The 20216-nt window shown below is 44.4% G+C and overlaps 1 protein-coding gene across 2 annotated transcripts in view; it reads right to left on the reverse strand.

The window, feature by feature from the left end:
- Positions 1–20216, reverse strand: part of COL22A1 (collagen type XXII alpha 1 chain) — a 326455-nt gene that overhangs the window by 71798 nt on the left and 234441 nt on the right. For both annotated transcript variants that reach the window (XM_003311931.6, XM_063817403.1), the window contains 4 exons: positions 16275–16352; positions 3485–3520; positions 1792–1845; positions 169–213 (listed from right to left, as the gene is read on the reverse strand). In XM_003311931.6, coding sequence (XP_003311979.3) covers positions 169–213; positions 1792–1845; positions 3485–3520; positions 16275–16352 — 213 coding nt within the window. The remainder of the gene's footprint in view (positions 1–168; positions 214–1791; positions 1846–3484; positions 3521–16274; positions 16353–20216) is intronic.

Raw genomic sequence — 20216 nt, forward strand, 5'->3', positions numbered from 1 at the left:
CTGTAGTTTATCTCTGAGTCTCACAACATCCCATATTAGTTTCTTCTGCCCACAGTTTTGTCAAATGTTCCTTTGTTAAAACCTCTTGAACCTTCTGAGTTGCATTTTTTCTCTTGCTTACGCCCTGACTGATAGTCAATATTCATCCAGAACCATAAGATGACATACCGGCTTGCCAGGAGGCCCTCTTTCTCCTGGATTTCCTGGTGCACCCTAAGAGAAGAAGGAAATAAAACATTAACTGTGATAAGCACACGATCCTGACCCACTCTACCCACACCCTCTGCCAATCTCTCTATCTGCTAAGTGTAAATCAGTGGGAAAAAAAAATCATCAGACCATGAGGATTGGCACCAATAAAAATGCGTGGTTTCTAATCTCAGCTGAATACCCATGGCTTCCCAGGAAGAATTAGACAATGACAAATGTTTAGAACTACCCCCACAACTCCTGTCCTAAACACAAAACTAAAAACAACTCATGCACACAGAACATGTGCATGCACGCACGCACACACACACACAGACACACAGACACACATACACACACAGACACACACACATACACAGACACACAAACACAGACACACACATACACAGACACACACATAAACACACAGACACACACATACACAGACACACACATAAACACACAGACACACACATACACAGACACACACATAAACACACAGACACACAGACACACACAAACACACAGACACACACGCACACACTCACATACACACACAGACACACATACACATACACACACACACACGCACATACACACACATATACAGACACACACACAAACACACACACGCACACACACACATACATACACACAAACATACACACACACACACACACACACACACACCCTGTCTTAAACTTTCCCAGTGCTTTCCCAAACACAAGTGGAAGGAATGGCTTTGAAAACTAGAAAAATACTCCTATTAGACTGGCTATAAGAATGCTGAGAGTGGAGCAGTGAAATTGTAATATTTTGAAGCAGGAATGAGACAGTAACCTTCTCTTTGGAAACAGAACCCAAGGAAGAGAAGGACATTTTGTTGTTCCTGCTTATAATGAACTAAAACTACAGAGATGAAAAGTTGTATGTCTAAGCAATAAATACCACTGCTTACTAGTGCCAGACACCTTTGTCCTATAAGGACTCATGGTTGTCATTTACCATTTGGTCAATGAGTATGGATCAAGTACCTTCTATGTGCCTGGCACACTGCTGGGCACCAGGGACCATGAGGATGCATAAGACACAGGGGCTCCTTCTTAGAGCTCAGAGATGGCTGAGCAAAGGCCAAACAATGGAGACAAGAGATGACTGTCATTGTCACAAAGTGGGAAGGAACACATCCTCATAATGAGCATGACATACATCTGCGGAATTCCATGGAAAAGAGAGAGCCGTTCCAGGGAAGGGTCAGGGGCAAGTCCCTGGAGAAGGCAGTGCCTGATTCGAGCAGAACTGACTGGGGTATGTAAGACATTGACCAAGAAATTAGGGAACATTGTGTGGGATACCCAGGAGTTGAACAGATCTTGAAAACTTAACACAAACATAGGAAATAAAACTGGATAATACAAAATTATGAACCACACTCAATAGAAGAGCAAAAATAAAAAGCATGTCCATGGGGCTTCCTGGAAATCCTCAACCGGGCTACAAAGTTGGCCACATGGTCAAAGGAGGCCAGGAGATGGTGGAGGGTGGGCTTTCAGGGGTCATGTAAGGGCCTTCACTGAGTCCACGCCATTTCTCTGTACTTACGTCCCGGCCGGCTGGGCCCTGGGGGCCAGGAAATCCAGGTAAGCCTCGTGATCCCTGAAGAAAAAGAAAAGAAGACACCGACACCCTACAATATTTAAGCAAATAAGGACACACCCTCCTTGGCAATAGTTGGCTCTCCTTCAACACATGGTCTGTTGCTATGAGGAATCTGATGCAACATGTGTGCCAAAGCACCCTGCTCAGAGCTTACTCAACTGACTGTACCCTATGGAGGTATGTGCTCGACACACAGAGAGAATGCTCTGGAAAACCTTCACTTTGAGCCTGACAACTTGGACCCCATTTGTACAGTTCCCTTGCTTGAGTGAAAGAGACAGCTCCTGTGGTGAGATGGGCCTGAGCTCAAACCCTGGCTCACTCCCTTCATGTCCTATGGATAACCAGCTCCGAGAGCTCTAACTAGGTGGTTAAAGAAGTTTCCTTGTACAAGACCTAGCACAACACTCAGCATATGCCTGGCGCTTACTACTCTTTGTAAGAAAATAATTTCTAGCTGCAATTTTCTGGACAACATCAGGAAACGGCACAGATATCTTTCATTATGGATCTCATTTCCCGTAAGATTTTCCCTTAAGTTGGTCTAAAAGTGGGAATTCCTGGCAGTTGCTGGAACTGTGCTACTGGGCTGCTCAGGAGCTGACCCTGCATCTCCTGGGCCTTCACAGACCTCCTCTCACACGACCCCTCCATCTAGAGTCCCACCTGTCTTGCCTCTGCTTTGCCATAACTTGCTCTGAAATCTCACGTCTATCAGTTCACTACGTAGTGCCTCAATTTCTTCATCTATAAAAATGGGTATAAGGAGCCCTGTAGCCCTGTGCTGGGCATGGTGGCTCCCACCTGTAATTCCAGCTACCGGGGAGGGCAAGGCAGGAGAATTGCTTGAACCCAGGAGGCGGAGATTGCAGTGAGCCAAGGTCGTGCCACTGTACTCCAGCCTGGTTGACAGAGCAGGACTCTGTCACTCACTCACACACACACACACACACACACACACACACACAAAGCAATCCTTGTCCTGAATTCAGAAATCATATAAATAAAGGTTATTTAAAATACGTTCACATGGCATAAGGTACAATATCATCCCAGTTGCTACAATGCAGCTATTTCCCCTGGGGTGAATTTATAGGAAATCGCATTTTCCCAGTAAATGCACACACAGGCACGTCATGGATGGTTGCTGCTCCTAAGAATGAAGGCTGACTGAGAGCCCTCCTGTTGCTTCAGCATCAAGTCAGTCCACCAGGTCTCCACAGTGGCTCCCGGGTCTTGCTCTGCCCACGTTACAGATTAAGAGCAATCCCCATGTTGGCTCACTGCTGTGTGGTTGGGATTGGTGAAACCAGGATTCAAAATTAGTTCTTCAGGCAATTTGGCTGAATTCATTAAACCATGGCCACCCTTCTGTGTTGAAAAGATGCCCAAAACTGAAGCCAGTCTGTTTGCCTGACTATAATATGGGTGTGGCATCCCTTCTCTGCTCATATGTACATCTATCACACTGTATTCCACAGGTCAGAGTTCATAGGTTGGAAAGTCTGCACTGTTCAATAATAGGAGGAAATTTCAGAATCTACTTCAGTTTTTGGTGCTTCCCATTTAAAACTGCTTTGATTCGAGCAGGATTCCTCCCGTAGAAACTCATCCCTTTATTTAAAGCATACTGTACCGGGGGTCCTTTGTCTCCTGGTGGTCCGGAAGGGCCCTAGAAACAAACAAACAAGTATGTAAGCAAAGTAGAAATGGCATGCTGATGTAAACAAGCTATGGTGTTTATTCCATAGACAGGTCCTCAGTTGTCCTGGGAGGAGTCACTAACTTCCTCCCACCTTGAAGCCACACTGCCATACCCTCTTGCCACCTACCCACCCACAAACGTTGCTCATGAAAATCTCTCTGGAAGCTCCTCCATTTGCTCCTCAACTGATGCCACCCTATCATCATCCCTGCATGGCTCCCGACACCTGGGCCCAACTCTACTTTGTAGCTCTAGTGTGAGGTTGAACCTGGCAGCCCCGACTTCCCTGTATTACACCCCCTTGGAGATGCACTGGCTCTTTCTGCTTGGGAAAGGACGGGCATGATAACGACCACATTCCCCAGCCATAGCCCTAGTGTCTGAGGCTGCAGTAGTCATGCTCCCTTCTCCAACAAGGGGTGCGCGCGCGTGTGTGTGCGCGCGCACACACACACACACACACACACACAGATACAGACACACAGACATGGGTCTGGCATCCTTAACTGTGCCCAGTTCTTTGCCAAGACAGAATTTGGCTTCTAGATATTATGCTTAAGATGCTGTTCATTGATTGACTGGAAGGCATTCACATGCATTTCCAAGTCTTGCAGCGAGTGGGACCGTCCCTTGCCCCTGAGGCTTTGCTATGCTTGTGCATTTCCACGAAGACTCTGTCCTGCCTTTCTACCTGGAAACATTCTTGTCACACTCTGGTTCTCCTTTGAGAGATCCTGCCTGTGGAGAGCCTCCTCTGGCTTCTCCCAGGGTGCTCACTGGATAGTCCCCACTCCTGTACGCACCCTGCCTAAGACTGAAAGTCCAGCATTGTTACTGCCTGTTGGTCCATTCCTCTTCACTGAATGGACTGAATGCTCCCATGAGGTGGCTGCAGAGTCTGCATTCTTACCATGCTCTCTCTAGCACTCAGCAAGTGCCCTGTGCATTGCAAGAACATAGCCGACTAGAGCACAGCAAATAGCATTTGATCAAAATGAAAAATTTAAAGCACAAGGAGAACTTGAGAATCAATGCCCATCGTCCCTTCTTTTCACTGACAATCAAACTAAGGTCCAGAGGAGAGAGAGACAGACCTGCCCTAGCAACGCCAGGAGTCACTGGCCAGGGTGAGGTTAGTCCCACATCCTGCCCTCAGTCCAGTGCGCTCTGCATCTCCCTGTAGCACAGCCCACGAGAATGTCCCTAAAGCATTCCCGAGAGAGCAAAATGATTTCACACCAACGCCAAGGTTCCTGCAGTATGGTGGCAAGGGTAACCTAAAAGCCTACTCATTAAATATGCCCCAGAGCTGTCTAATAATAAAATAGAATAAGCATCATTTTAAGTGTGTATTTGGGCACTAGAGAAAGTAGAGAAAATCTCCAGAGGTCTAGAGAAAGAGACAACTGCGAAGCAGTGCCCTAAATCTACACAGACCTGCCCTGGAGGGGAGCAGGACTCTGATAGCTGTGCAGGGACAGGAAGCGAGTCTGGAATCCCTTTTGATCAGTAAGTTGAAACTCAGAACAGTAAGTAAAGGAAATCCTTCAGTGGGTTATAGCAGGGGTCCACAGGCTTTTTCTGTAAAGGGACAGATAGTAAAGTGAAGGGGTAGAGAAGAAAATGATGTCAAGGAAGCTCACCCATCTTTGTCTGGGATGCAGGTGCATGATGAAGGAAGCCTCCTGTGAAAACTCACCCTCAGGACCCTGCCCTTACAGGCATCTGGTAGCTCTAAGTCAGAAGTCCTGCAGAACTTCAGCTCAAAGGCAATGTGCCTACACACAAGTCAACTTCTGGGCACCCAGAAAGAAAATCCCCTAGGAGCATACAGAGCAGCTAAAGGATCTTCACAGATAGATTCCCAAAGGACACAAAACTGCAATCTCAAATTACAAAGCTGTTCACCACAAGGACATAACAAGTGGTAGAACTGAGTTTCCACGAACTTTGGAGGATGGGGTGGTCAGATACAGGCAATAAAAAAGGTCTATTAAAATGATTACATATAGAAAAAAAAAGAAAGAAAACAGAGAAAATAACATGGCACTATCCAGAAAGATCTGGCAGGTATCAAAAGAGCCAGAGTACATTTTTAGAAATAGAAATGTAGAGTCATTAAAATAAATGTAATAACCAGGTTAATTTGAAATTAATATAAAATAGGAATTTCCCAGAATAATTGTCTTTAAGAATCATGGCAAATGTTATTTCCTGAAGAACCTATGCACAGTGGCAACTGAACTAAAAATATATATATATATATAATTCTTAAGACACACAATGATCATGACTAACAGTGGCAAGTCACAATAAATTTCTGAAATTATTCTTTTTTTCCTCTTGACCAAATGAATGATAAATCACCAGAATATAGCACATTTGCTTCTCTCTCTCTCGAAATCTCTCATCATTTGTCAGAATTCTATCTCATTCCAGAAATTACTGAAAGAGTCATACAGACACATAGGGAGGTCTGGCTAGGGAAACAGAGATGAATGAATAACTCACACCTGCATAAACAAAGGGGACTTCCAGCTATTGGTCTATATGCCAGGAGTGGTCCTATCTGCTCCATACATGGATCATCTCTCACTTTAACCCCAATCAGAGGCCTACGAATTGGTATTATCAACATTTCATTGCTATAGATGGAGAAACTAAAGCTAAAAACCATTAAATAGCTTGGCTAAGGAGAAGCAGAAAAAATAATGGACTCAGAATTCCAACTCTGGTCTCTTTGACTCAGAAGCCAGTGCTCCCTTCATTCTACCTCACTGCTTCTGTCAAGGTGTAGGTCAGTGGTGCGCATGGACCACCATACCTGCATTTGAACTGTGTTCCTTTCACAGTAGTTCCCAGGGAGGATGGATATGTATTCCTTAAGGAAAGGGCATGAGGGATGGTTTGTTATGGCCTGGGAAATGTCACATCATTTGAGAGTCACCCTTTGTTTTCAAGTTAAATCCCAGGATCCACTTTGAGCATTTAACTTGTTTACCATACGAGGCTCCAGGTTATTTTCTTATGTCATTTAATAGAAAATCCATTTGAAGGATGCGTTTTTAAATTAAAGGTCTTCATTTCAAATCTTAGCTTGTCAATCATCAGCTGTTTGACCTTAAGCAAGTTACTTAGACAGCTTCTCTGACCTTCACTTTTCTCAATTGTAATACAAATCTAGAGTATCACCTTGCCTTGTGTTATCAGAAATAAAAGAAGATACTATAAGTAGAGGAGCAGGCAGTGCCCAACCATAAAGGAGTTCCCATGTCTATTCTGTCAGTCTACTTTTAAGAAAGATAAAGGTGTGCTGAAGAAGGGGATTATACAATGACTTTCTAATGTCATTCCTATATCTGAAGCTCAAATATGTTTTCAACAATTACAACCCTCTTCTCTGAAATTACGGCCTCTGATGCGTTTGTTCAAGAGTCATTTTACCCTAATACCCAGATTTGGGCCTTTGATACCAGTTTCCACTAAAAGAAACTATTATGACTTCTTGAAGAAATGACTGATCAGAGACCTGGACAAAAAATGTACACGACAAACCTAGAGAGAGAGCAAGGAGACCATCAAAGATTGCTAGGTTTGTGTCAAGGTAATCAGAATCGACTTAAATAGACCCCCATTGGCAGAAGACAAGACAAATTGAGCATCAAAAGGAAGACAAGTTGTAATAATTTAAAACACATCAAATGTGTTTATATCCCCAAGTTCAAAATTATTCTTAGAACAAACAGCAACAATAAGCATCTAATTGGTCCTTTTTGCAAGATGCTAGGGAACCAAGTCATTATTTGAAAACAAGGGAAAGACTTCAAGCATTTATATTCTGCCTTCCATATGTCTTGTACCACTAGGTTTCCAAAGGGTACTTTAGGGAACTTTTCTCTGTATAGAACTATTCCAGCTAATAAAGAAAGAATGAATAGAACTAGAACAGCGCCAGTCTGCAACCCTTGATGTACTAATTGGTGTGAGCATTAGACATCACAGGGTGAATGCATCACAAAGAGGCTCCACCAGACATCATGTGCCTCCTGCTGGATGAACACCCCACCTGTGAAGTCTTGCCAACAACATCAAGCCAGAATCAGATCAAGCCTCTAGGTCTGAGTACCAACTTAGCTGAACCACAGAGACAGAGGAACACATTGAGCTATTACATTAACAAATGCCAGACGGTGGAAAATTCTATCAGACTAAAAAAAAAAAAAATTGAAACATCCAACCAATCGCTATATGTTTATTTGGATCTTAAAGAAACAAACAAAAAACACAGAAGCGTGACATGTATGAAATAATTAGAAATTTTAACACTGACTAGACATTTGATGGTGTTATGGATTTTTAAGGGGTATAAGATTGTGGTTCTGTTTTTTAAAATTCTTATCTTTTAGAAACATATACTGAAATGTCTACAGACAAAATGTGTCTGGAATTTGCTTCAAAATAATGGAAGGTAGCGGATAAGAGGAAAACCATGGTCATTGGCTGTGGGATCCTGGCACTAGTTGTGGCTATATGGGTGTTTATTTTACTATTCTGCCTACTTTTAGTATATTTGAATTTCTCCATAATAAAAATTTATATATACACACACACACACATACATGCACATATATATCACACATATGAATACACTTACATCTGATACACATGCACAGCCATGCTGTTGGTGTTTTCTGACAACTATAGTAAAGTTTTATAAAACTGAAAGCCGCATATGGCTTTAGATACGTGAAACACATTCTCTTCTTTCTCTGCTATCAGGCTGTTCTAAAAACCAGCTTCCCTTCTCTCAGAATTGATCACCTCTTTGTTCCTCCTACCATAGGCACAGATCTGAACATAAAGTGAACTTTTATTCTCCGTAATCTTTGATCTGAGTGCCTCACGTGTGCGCAGGCCTAGTGCTGTGTGCTGGGGTGGGTGGCCAAGTGGCTGCACGGCATGGAGCCCGCTTATGTGAAGCACTCCAGGTGAGAGGAAAATCTCTGTTGTAATGATTGATCAGGTTCAGTGAGTCAGGGTTACGGGATGCCTAGAGCTACTGGCATCAGCCCGAGAGAGTTTGAGGAATCTTCATCCAGAGGGGGATAGGCGAAAAGAGGTTTAGTGGGGTCGGGGGCTTCACAGGTAGAGAAGAGGATGAGGCAGAGATGTCTCTGGCAGAGGAGAGCACTACGCAAAGAAGAGAAGTCAGACTCTGTGCTCAGAGAGCAGCAGGGGTGCCTCCAGGAATGCCCCAGGGAAGCTGGAGTCTGAAGGAGAAGGGCCTGAGCACCTTGCTGGAGAGGCCTCTGAAGCTACCCACCAGGCAAGAGGTGGGCTTAGATCCAGGCTTTAGGAGGACAGCTGTGGCTGCGGAGTGGCGAAGGGGTCAGAGGGAACAGACCAGAGGCCAGAGGCCAGGCACCTGGGAAGACCAGCGGGAAAACCCACGAGTGATGCAGGGGCAGAGTGAAGCTGAGCAGGAAGTGTGGAAATGGAGAGCAGGGAGTGCCGAAGAGGGCTCGGCCACGGCCGTGGGGTCTGCTAAGGAAGCAGAGATGAGGGTCCTGGAGGCCGGTCAGGGCAGTGTCTGGCCTTTCCCATGTCCGGTACCAAGAAGCCTTTCTTGTGCTGGCTTTAACTGTGCAGAACCAGAAACAGCCCAGGACAGCCCAGCTCCTCCCACCATGCCACGAAGGAGGCTCCTGGAGCCACAGGGACAGCAGAGGCTGTCTTCTCGCTTAGAAACAAAGAGTGCAGACTTCAGGGCAAGATCAACGCAGGTTCAAATGCCTGCTTTGTCTCTCACTAGCAGAGTGACCAAGGCCAGCTGCCTAAACCTCTCTGAGCCTGAGTCTCCTCATCTGAAACCTGGAGACAATAATAGTTACACCTTACTGGACTGCCGGGAAGACCAGGGAAGGCAGTGGCATGTCAAGCCAAGTGCCCAGCATGTTAAGTGTACCTTAGGAATTATTACTGAGAACAACAAAATGGTTTCATTTAGAAAGGAGAGTTTCCAATCAGAAGTGGCAGTAGAAACTTATTTAAAAACTATTTTCTATCTCCATCAACAGAAGAAACTCCTAAGACTTTTTTTTTTTTTTTTTTTTTTGAGATGGAGTCTCGCTCTGTCGCCCAGACTGGAGTGCAGTGGCACGATCTTGGCTCATTGCAACCTCCACCTCCCGGGTTCAAGCGATTCTCCTGCCTCAGCCTCCCGAGTAGCTGGGATTACAGGCACCCACCACCACACCCAGCTAATTTTTGTATTTTTAGTAGAGATGGGGTTTCACCATGTTAGCCGGGCTGGTCTTGAACCCCTGACCTCAGGCAATTCACCTGCCTCGGCCTCCCAAAGTGCTAGGATTACAGGTTGAGCCACTGCACTGGGCCATTCTGAGACTTTATATAAAAACCAACTCCTGGTTATACATGGCTCAGCTCCTGGTTATACATGAAGCAATACAGGAGCCCTGGAGTCTGGGAGGTGGTGTGTGGCTTTACACCTTCCTCAGCCTCTTCCTTCACTACCCACAGGACGCAGCTCTGTGCACTGGGCAGGGCAAGAGTGGATCTCAGTGAATCAAGCCCTGCACATTCCTTGAGCATCAGCCATGGGGGCAAGGCCGGGAGCTGGGGCCTGGGGTAACCATGGACAAATGCCCAGTGTTCCCAAGTAGCATCCAGACAAGATGGGGGTACTCACACCTAAAGGAATCTAGCCAGCCTAATTCTTGGGACAGCGTGAGTGGCTTTGGTTCTTATGATCAAAGGAACTGGACTAAAGCAGGCAGATAAGACATGAATTAAAGAAAAAAAAACCACACAGGCTGGACATGGAAGTCAATCGTGCAGGAGCAATCATGCACATAAAAAGCCACCGGTAGGCTGGGCACGGTGTCTCACGTTTGTAATTCCAACACTTTGGGATGCCAAGGCAAGTGGATGGCTTGGGCTCAGGAGTTTGAGACCAGTCTGGGCAACAGGTCAAAACCTCATCTCTATAAAAAACACAAAAATTAGCCAGGCATGGTGGCTCGCACCTGTAGTCCCAACTACTCAGGAGGCTGAGGTGTGAGGATCACTTGAGCCCAGGAGGTTAAGGGTGCAGTGAGCCATGATCATGCCACTGCATTCCAGCTTGGGGGACAGAGTGAGACCTTGTCTCAAAAAAAAAAACAAAGCCACTGGTGAGTGTGAAGACTAAAGTGAACACGAACTTTTGTTACCACAGTTGACCCCTGAGCAACAGGGGCTTGAACTGTGTAGGTCCACCTCAATGCAGATTGTTTTCAATAAATACAGTGGAAAATATTTTGGAGATTTTCAACAATTTTTTAAAACTGCCAAATGACCCAGTGGCCTAGAAATACTGAAAAATTAAGAAAAAGTAAGGTATGTCATGAATGCATAAAATATAGAGAGATACTAGTCTGCTGTATCATTTAGTATCATAAAATATACACAAATCTATAATAACAAGTTACAATTTGTTAAAATGTGTGCACACAAACACAGACCATACATGGCACCGTGGCTGTTGAGAGAAATGTAAAGAAACATACATGCAGCATTAAGTCATAACTGCATAAAATTAACGGTAGCCAGACCGTAGTACTATAATAATTTCATGGCCACCTCCTGTTGCGATTGTGGTGAGCTCAAGCGTTGTGAGTATCTGCTTAAATGCTGCGTGATTCTAATCATCTCTGCGTGAGCAGTCTGTCTCTCCAGTAAATTGTGTTACCAAAGTAGAAAGCGTTCTCTCGCAGATCTTGCATTTTTTTCTTTGTCGTGTTTATTGCAATACTGTAAACACTGAATAACACCAGAAAACCCACATGAAGCACTGCAAGTGATGCTGGAGGTTCTTCCAGGGAGCAGAGAAAAGTCGTAATATTACAAGAAAAAGCTGAATGGCTTGATGTGTACCTTACACTGAGGTCTGCAGCTGTGGCTGCAGCCATTTCCAATGGACTATTCTTACAAGCAAACAACACAAACTTACGGTATTGATAAATACTGTACAGTACTATAAATGTATTTTCTCTTCCTTATGATTTTTTTCATAACTTTTTTCTCTAGCCTGCTTTGTTGTAAGAATATAGTATATAATACATATAACATACAAAACATGTGTTACTTGACTGTATTATCAGTAAGGCTTCCAGTCTACAGTAGGCTATTAGTTAAATACTGAGATAGTCAAAAGTTATACTCAAATTTTCAACTGTGCAGGGTAAGCACCCCAACTGTCACATTATTCAGGGGCCAACTGTATGGTACCCCTGCTGGAAGAGTGGTTAAGGGCATTTGCTTGGAGTTAGAATGCTGGGGTTCCTGTCCTAGCTCTACCATGTCCTAACGGTGACTTCAGGGAAGTGGCTTCACATCTCTGTTTCCTCATTTGTAAAATGAAAAGAAAAGTGGAATCCACCTGCTAGAGTTTCTGGGAGAAACAAATGAGAGACTATCTGTGAGATAAATGAGAGGTAGACATGGAGGCCTTTGCTCACTCTTGTCCCTGCAAGTAGGCAGTTTATGTTGGCTGTGGTTGCCATTACTCTAATATTTCAGTGGCTGTTATCTTTATTATTAACATATTATTCCTTGGAAGGTGGGGGGATGAAAAAAAAACTGTTCTGTTAGGGCACTTGAGATATTTGTTTGCACATAACGGGGCCATGCTTCCTGCCTCTCTTAGGCTAGAAGGCCCACTGGAGGGCAGGGAGCCTGGGAATTCTGTCCCTTTTGTATGTGCGTCCTCAATGCCTGCACCAACTGATGTAAGGCATCAGTACAACTAATTCCAGGGAGGGACAGTGAGAGGCTCAAAAAGGGACGTCATTTCAGGCTGCAAAGTCTGAGAAAGACATCAGGCAAACAGGATTGCTATGACATCACTGGGGCAAAGGCAGGGAAGCAGGTATTATCACCAGTATTATCACGTTGTATTCCTCCCAATTTCCTTGATGCTGCTGCAGAAATTGCTGGCACCTGATCCATCAGGAAACTGAGGGCCCGAGTAGGAAGGAGCAAGTCCTGGGTTACATGTGGGACCTTATCTTCACAAACCCCAGCTCCTTCAGTCAAACTAATTTGGACTTTAATCTGTCCCAGGGCCTAAGGAGGCTCATTTTGTAAGCAACTTAAACATTGCTAAGGGAACATCAGAGGCAACCTAAAGATTAAAGGGATTTTTGTTTGTTTGTTAATATCTTGAAGCAGCAAGCCAAAACCCCAGACAATGCCCTCATTCATCCCCCTGCCTGGTGACAGTGCAGAGATTGGCAGACAGAGCTCCTGGCTCCCTTCCAGGGAGCCAGTGCTGCCCTGGATGCCAAAGGCATGGGAGCATGACACCACGGGAGGAAGGAAGCAAAGAGTAACTTACTTACAGCCAATCTATTTTTTTTTTTTTTTTTTAGACAGAGTCTGGCTCTGCTGCCCAGGCTGGAGTACAGTGGTGGATCTCAGCTCACTGCAATCTCCACCTCCCAGGTTCAAGCAATTCTCCTGCCTCAGCCTCTTGAGTAGCTGAGATTACAGGCATGCACCACCATGCCTGGCTAACTTTGGTATTTTTAGTAGAGACAGGGTTTCACCATGTTGCCAGGCTGGTTTCAAACTCCTGACCTCAGGTGACCCACCTGCCGCGGCCTCCCAAAGTGCTGGGATTACAGGCATGAGCCACCATGCCTGGCCCCAGCCAGATCTATCCTTAATGTGCCTTCTTTGAGGGATGTCACAGAAGATTAATGGAAATGAATAAATCCTGCCCATCCTGCCGAAGCCACAAAGCGAGGTGTTGCAGGGGGAAAAGGACTGGTTTCAGAGGCTGTGGGAAGCGGGTCTGTATCCTGGCCCTGCCATGGGCTGGCTGTGTAGCATTGGCCACATCACGTCACCTTCTGAACCTCACATTGTCTACCTGGAAAACAGTGATGTAGTGGACAGATCAGTTCCCTCCTGCCACGTTCCCTGGGCATGCACCTGCCCAGGGCTTTATTTAGCTACAGGTGAATGCTTGGCCCAACCACAGGGAAGGCTGAGAGTTTCTGGGAGTCGACTCCCCAGGGAGCAGCCTCCAACCAAATACAGGCAGGAGGTGGTACAGAAACGCCCCAGCTCTTTCTCTCCCTTTGCAGAACAACTCTGCAACAATGCCATGCAGTCACTCAGGTGCTGTGGTACAGGTGAGTCCCAGGTACCCACGGTGGCCTTCTGCTCAGTAACATACCCTCCCCTTGGCTTGCTTTCTTTGTCTGTCTCACTTTGTCACTTCCTAAGTAGTGATTTCTAAGATCACCTCCCAAACAAACTCCTTGCTCTTGAATCCCCTCCTTAGGGGCTACATGGGATCCCAGCCTTAACCAAAGGATAAAACCAACTTGCCCAGGACCAAATGAGGAGGTAGATGTGGATGCTTTGAGGCCCAGCACAAGATATGACACAGGACTTCTCAGCAAATGGCAGTGTTCCTGTAAAGAGGCAACTGCATCCCCAGTGAACTTGACATGTACCCACCCCCACGCTGACCCCTTCTTCACCTCCTCCACACACCTTTGCTTAGCTCAGCATATCTTTGCACACTCCATACAGATTCCCAGGCCATTACTGGCCTGGGCTGTGGCCAGAGATAGGATTTATGAAAATTCAATAAGGTTTTATCCACCACGGAAGCTTTTAATAAGTCCAAGAGGTAGCCAAGATACTAAACAGTTGATTTACAGCCTCTTGACTAGAGCCAGCCAATTACTTTTCAGGTGGACTTACTTAGGCAGGAACATATTTCATGGGTGATTTTTGCTGGCTCTTTGGTGGCAGGTGGGGTGAATTGTGTCCGCCTCCACAGCCAGCTTTCTGTAAGGGCTGATAAGGTGAATCTGCAGGGAGTAGACAGGGTCATGTAGAACCCTGGTAAGTGATGGGGGTGCCTCATTCAGGTTACGGGTCTGCAGTTTCACTTACAACCCTTTCTCTATGCTAAGGAGCGAGTGCCACATGAAGCAGCATCCTAACTCCAGCAGAAGGGGCCCTATTAAAGGAGAATTTCAGAAAGAAGAAGGCATAAACTATTGTGTTCTCTTGCTGCACTTCTTGTTACAGTGTTCCTTCCAGTTACAAAAAGACTCAACAAAAATAGCCAAAGAACAAAGGTAAAATGAATGTAATGAAGTGGGCAGTTTTACCTGAGAATGTGTTTTAAGGAAAACAGTTTAACCAAACTAGACATTCCCAAGGGCATTCCACATGCCTCCTTCCATGCTTTTCTGGAAGATCTAAGAAGACACAGAGCTACCTGGTCTTCTTGTCACCGTGAAACAACCCATCATTGTGAGTGGGTAGAAATAACAGTGAGGGGGTGATTTCTGGTGTGGAAGCCAGGAGGCCTGCTCCAAAACGGGAGGATAAAGGAGCATTTCCGGGAGAGAGTGAGAGGCCCAAGAACTACTCTGGATGTAAGAGAACCACAGAAGAAAAGGAAAGGGGGATTTTCTTCCACAAGTAATATTTTGGGTAATAAATTGGATTTTCCTTCTTATTCTTTGAGAGGCATGCATGAAGAATGATATTACTCTTAATCACTCTTGGTCGTGGCCTTCATTTATTGAATGCAATACCAGACAGCAACTAGACCACGTATTACTCCAGTTTATATTCCAGTTGCATTGAATAAAGATAAAGTTAGATTGTGCTTTTGGGTTAAGATAATAGTAACAACAACAATAATACATGGGTAGTTTAGGTATTCCATGGCTTAGCAATGGCATTTGAAAAGCAATGAGTATTTGAGCTTCTTTTAAACAATAGCAAGACAGGGCTTTTAAGGACAAAGTAAATGCACTTTTAAGGTGCATTAAGAGGGTATGATGTCTTTATCAAAGAACGGACTAAACAGAAGAATAGGCTTCAAGGCTGTAAACTGGTCTTATGTCCCAAAAACTATCATTCAGTAAAGAAGGAAAGAAAATATGTGTTCTTTGTGGTACAAAAGGGAGAATTAAAAGCAGTGGGTGGAAACTACAGGATACCATAATGTTATTCTCAATGAAAACAAAATTCTACTGAATTTCCATTATCTATGGAAATATATTTTTAAACTGCAGAGCCAGATGTACTGGCTTTGAAAGAAGTGTGCCTTCTATTTCTAGAGGCATTCAGGTGGAGGCCAAAGACATTGATAGCAATCCTCAATCTGAACGGGGACACACTTCACTGATTCTTAAGATCCCTATAACTCAAAGTTTTAGCAACTCTTAAAGCTATCACCCCTAGTGAGTTTGTAAACTAACACCTAGTAGACTGATGTGAATTATTCATTAGAACTAGCGGTGGCTCACGTCTGTAATCCCAGCACTTTAGGAAGTTGAGGTGGGTGGATCACAAGGTCAGGAGTTCAAGACGAGCCTGGCCAACACAGTGAAACCCCATCTCTACTAAAAATACAAAAAATTAGCCAGGCGTGGTGGCAGGCACCTGTAATCTCAGTTACTCGGGAGGCTGAGGCAGGAGAATCACTTGAACCTGGGAGGCGGAGGTTGCAGTGAGCTGAGATTGCACCACTGCACTCCAGCCTGGGAAACAGTGAGAGACTCCATCTCAAAAAAAAAAAAAAGAAAGAAAGAAAGAAAGAAGAGTGTTTCTGCAGGCAGGTCCAACAGGAAATGGCTGTATGTCCTGAAAGCAAGTAAGAGCTGGATAAATAAAGACTTACAGGAGGGCCAGCAACCCCAATGCCTGGGTCACCACGGCTGCCAGGAGAACCAGGGATCCCAGGAGCTCCTCGATCCCCCTAGAAAGAGAGAAAAATAAGATCAAGGAGGTCAGTGCCAGGAAGGAGAGGGCTAGGGTACAAAATGAATCACGCTTCTTCTAGAATCCTGACTGCAGGCTTCTCCTGCCACCTGGCCTCCATGGGCCATGCTATAGTCTACCCAGGCAGCCCATCATCCCACTCAGCCCAATATTCAGGGACCACAGCCACCAACTCAGATTATATACCTTTCAAGGACGACCATTCCCGGACCAACCTTGACCATGGCTCTAAATGTGATTATAACAATATGGCCCTCCCCATGTGAGCATTGTCCAAATCTACCATGCTTTCTTCAAACCACATCAGACCCTCATCCTAACTATACCCCAGATTTGCGCATGCACCCACATTTCAATTTAGATCCCAAATCACCCATAAATTATCAATGCACCAATAATTTGCCAAGTACCTACATTTTGCACACCATCCTTCTGGATGTGGGAGTGAGGAGCCTAAAGGGGACCGAGATAAGACCTTTGCCTTCAAGCATAGTTAACAGTGTGGACTTGGGTGTCAGAGGCCTGGATTTAAGTTCTGGTTTCAACACCTATTAACTGTTAACTTAGGAAAGCGATGAGTTCCTATGCTCTAGTTTCCTCACCTACAAGGGGAACAGGACAGGAGCTGCCAGGTCTGCAGATGTTGTGCTCACTCTATGAGATTATGCAGAGAGAGTGCTTGGCACAGAGCCCAGCACGGCACTGAACCTGAGCTAGGAGTTGTGTTTGCTTCTGTTCTTGTTGTACTGCCATGCTGGACTTTGATGGAAAAGGAAAAAGGAGGAAGAAATTGAAAAAGGGAAGAAATTTTGTTTGCCATTTCCTGGAGAACAAGGCAGAGGCCGAGCCACGCCTTATTCGTAATTTCAAAATCCTCAGCCCTTAAAAACAAGTGTTGATCTCAACTCAGTTGGCAGCAAAACCTGACTTGTGCTATTTGCAGTCTTTGGTTACTCCATTGTGTGTTGAACATTTACATATTTTTGTTGCCTAAGGATTAATGTGCTTGATTAGGGGTGTTGCCCCAGATACTACCATAAATGTCATTATGTGTATATTTTGCATATTACTACCTTTCCAAAATCGAAATTGAATTTGGCCCAAAACACACATGGCCCGAACACTTTTGTGTAGGAGGCCGTGATCCTGAGCTTATTCAGCCAGCTGAACCACAGTCAAGCTTGAGGCCAAGACGGCAGGTGATCTTGCTCAAGCCACTTAATATCTCTGGAATGAATTAACTCGTATGACAAACGGAAACAGCCTCAGAAGCTTGTTATGAAGAGCCAATGAGATAATGTTGCAGCTAATTAAGGTAGAACTCGATATTGCTAGGTAATATGTTGCTTTATTAAGGTTTAGGTTATTGTGCATTACAAAATATCTCATTAATGGCTCTAAGATGACTTGCCTTTCCTATAGTACAACCGTTGCCTGGATGAGTACATAAGCTATGTATTCATTCAATTAATGCTTATTCATTCACTGCAAACCATATTCTAGATTCCAAGCCCAGAAGATTACTCAGTCATAAGTCCTGCCCATTGTCATACTCAGTGCTAAGTTCAGAAGAGAAGGGATGTTCATGGGGATATGAAGGAACAGACCTTGCGAAGTTCTCACAAAAGACACAAACCAAGACCTAAATCTCTCACTAGGTCTCCTTGACATCATTTCTTCCCCTGGTCCCTCTGGGCCTCTGAGTCACACTACCTGCTGTTTCTGGGTCCCTAGGAGTCAGCAACATCCCTTGCCCTGCCCTCATCTCTGCCAGCAGTTCCCTCCTCAAATTTTCTGTAAATTCTCAATTAGTATAATCTGTTTCTTTAGAATAATATGATATGAATGGTTCTTGGAAGTTCAAGATACTTTGGATCCCTAGAAAATCTAACTAGTTTCTATGGGGAGGTTGGGGAATAGAGGGAGTAAAAAAAAAAAATAAGACAAATATGGAAACAAGTGTCATGAACTAAGAATGACCATCATGACATGTGATTTATCTGTCACCAGTTCATTGTAGCAATGGAGAGGGGCATGTAGGAAGATATCAAGCTGGTAGTCAGGTGATTCTAGGTCCAGTCTCAGGACCAAATCAACCTAATCCTGTGACCTTCGGTAAGTCCCACAACCTCTCTGCATCACTGGGTCCTCATCAATTAAAAAAAAGTTCTACCAAATCCTCATGTATCTTATGAAGACATTTAAAAACAACTATATAAGGCTGAGAAATACATTGTATATTATGGTTGCATTATTATCACTTATTTATTATTTCTTTATTTTTGAGACAAGGTCTTGCTCTGTCACCCAGGCTGGAGTACAGTGGTGTAATCATGGCTCACTGCAGCTTTGACCTCTCAAGTTCAAGCAATCCTCCTGCCTCAGCCTCCCTCCATAGCTGGGACTACAGATGTGAACCACCGTACCTGCCTAATTTTTGACATTTTTTGTAGGGATAGGGTCTCATTATGTTATCTAGGCTAGTCTCGAACTTCTGAACTCAAACAGTCCTCCCTCTATTATTACCTTATATGCAGAGGTAGAAGATAGAAAGTGAACTAAACACATATAAATGTCAGATAAATCTATATTTCTTTGCACTTTGGTTTTGCTTTAAAAATCTTAATGCAGATTTTCCTGTTATTCTTATTTTCTGTTTTAGTTTGAAACAGAAACTGTCCCTTTCCTATCCCAAGGCCATGGTCCATGTACATCAGCAAACCCTGACCATTGCAAGCTAAGTCATGTCAACAACCTAGTTTGTATGCTTCCATGGTATTTGTTTCCTCTTCTGTTTTGTATACATGCTATTTCCCCTTGTCTGGGATCTTCTTCCATCCATGTTCTAAGCTTCCAAAGCCTACCTATCAACTAAGACTCAGTCCCATTATTGTGTTGTTATAAAGCTGCCTCTGCCTGTCTTGTCCTTCTGTCTTTTTGCAAATGTTTGCATAGATCTTCACTGATCTTAACACATTGCCCTCCCAGTGCACAGTTTTCTGACCCTCTGACTTTTCCGCAAGCAGCCTGAAAGTAGAAAATCTTCACTCATTTCTTCATCAACAAATGTTTACCAAGCACCTAAAATAATTCAGCCCCTCTGTTAGGTACTGGATCTATGCATCTCTGTGTCCACAGTGTCCAGATTAGGGTCTGGCACAGGTGGCAGCTAATAACCATTTCCTGGATGCAGGAACAAAAGAATCCTCCGTCAATCATTCTGTGTCAGGCATTGAGTTCTGCCTTTGACCAAAATGAACTTTTTCAGAGGAATGAGCATGATAGAAAGGCCTCTCCCAGCCCAGTCTGGAAGTGTGGAGTCACTGACTGCTTTCGGCTACACTAGGTCTGGCTCCGTTTGTCTGTTTACGGTCCACTGTGATGCTAACAAACTCCCCAAAGAAATGACCTTACAATTTCATAAACTGAAACTTTTAGAAAATGGCCCCAAGAAAAGCAAAAATATCTTAATGTTCTGACAGGAAAAGCCAGAAGGCTAATGGTTAAGAAAGAACAGAGCACATGAGCTAGAATCTGTAGCACAGTGTCCAAGGAAGATATGTGGGAGGAAGGAAGTGTGGGGGTTGTAGACGGAGGATGATATTTATTGAGCAACAGCTGTGTGTCATAAGATCATAGATCTCCTGAGGAGCCCTGTAGGGGTTAAACACTCTTTACTCCTTCATACGGAAAAGGAACTGAGGCTCAGAGAGACAAAGCTACTTGAGCCTCTTGCCTTCGAGTCATCTGTCTTGTAGGTAGCTGAGCTGGGATTCTAACCCAGTTCTGTATGAAGCCAAAGCTTATTTATCCTGCTAGAAACAAGTGCCACTCAAGAGAA

This window comes from Pan troglodytes, chromosome 7 (assembly GCF_028858775.2).
Source record: "Pan troglodytes isolate AG18354 chromosome 7, NHGRI_mPanTro3-v2.0_pri, whole genome shotgun sequence".
Classification (NCBI taxonomy): domain Eukaryota; kingdom Metazoa; phylum Chordata; class Mammalia; order Primates; family Hominidae; genus Pan; species Pan troglodytes.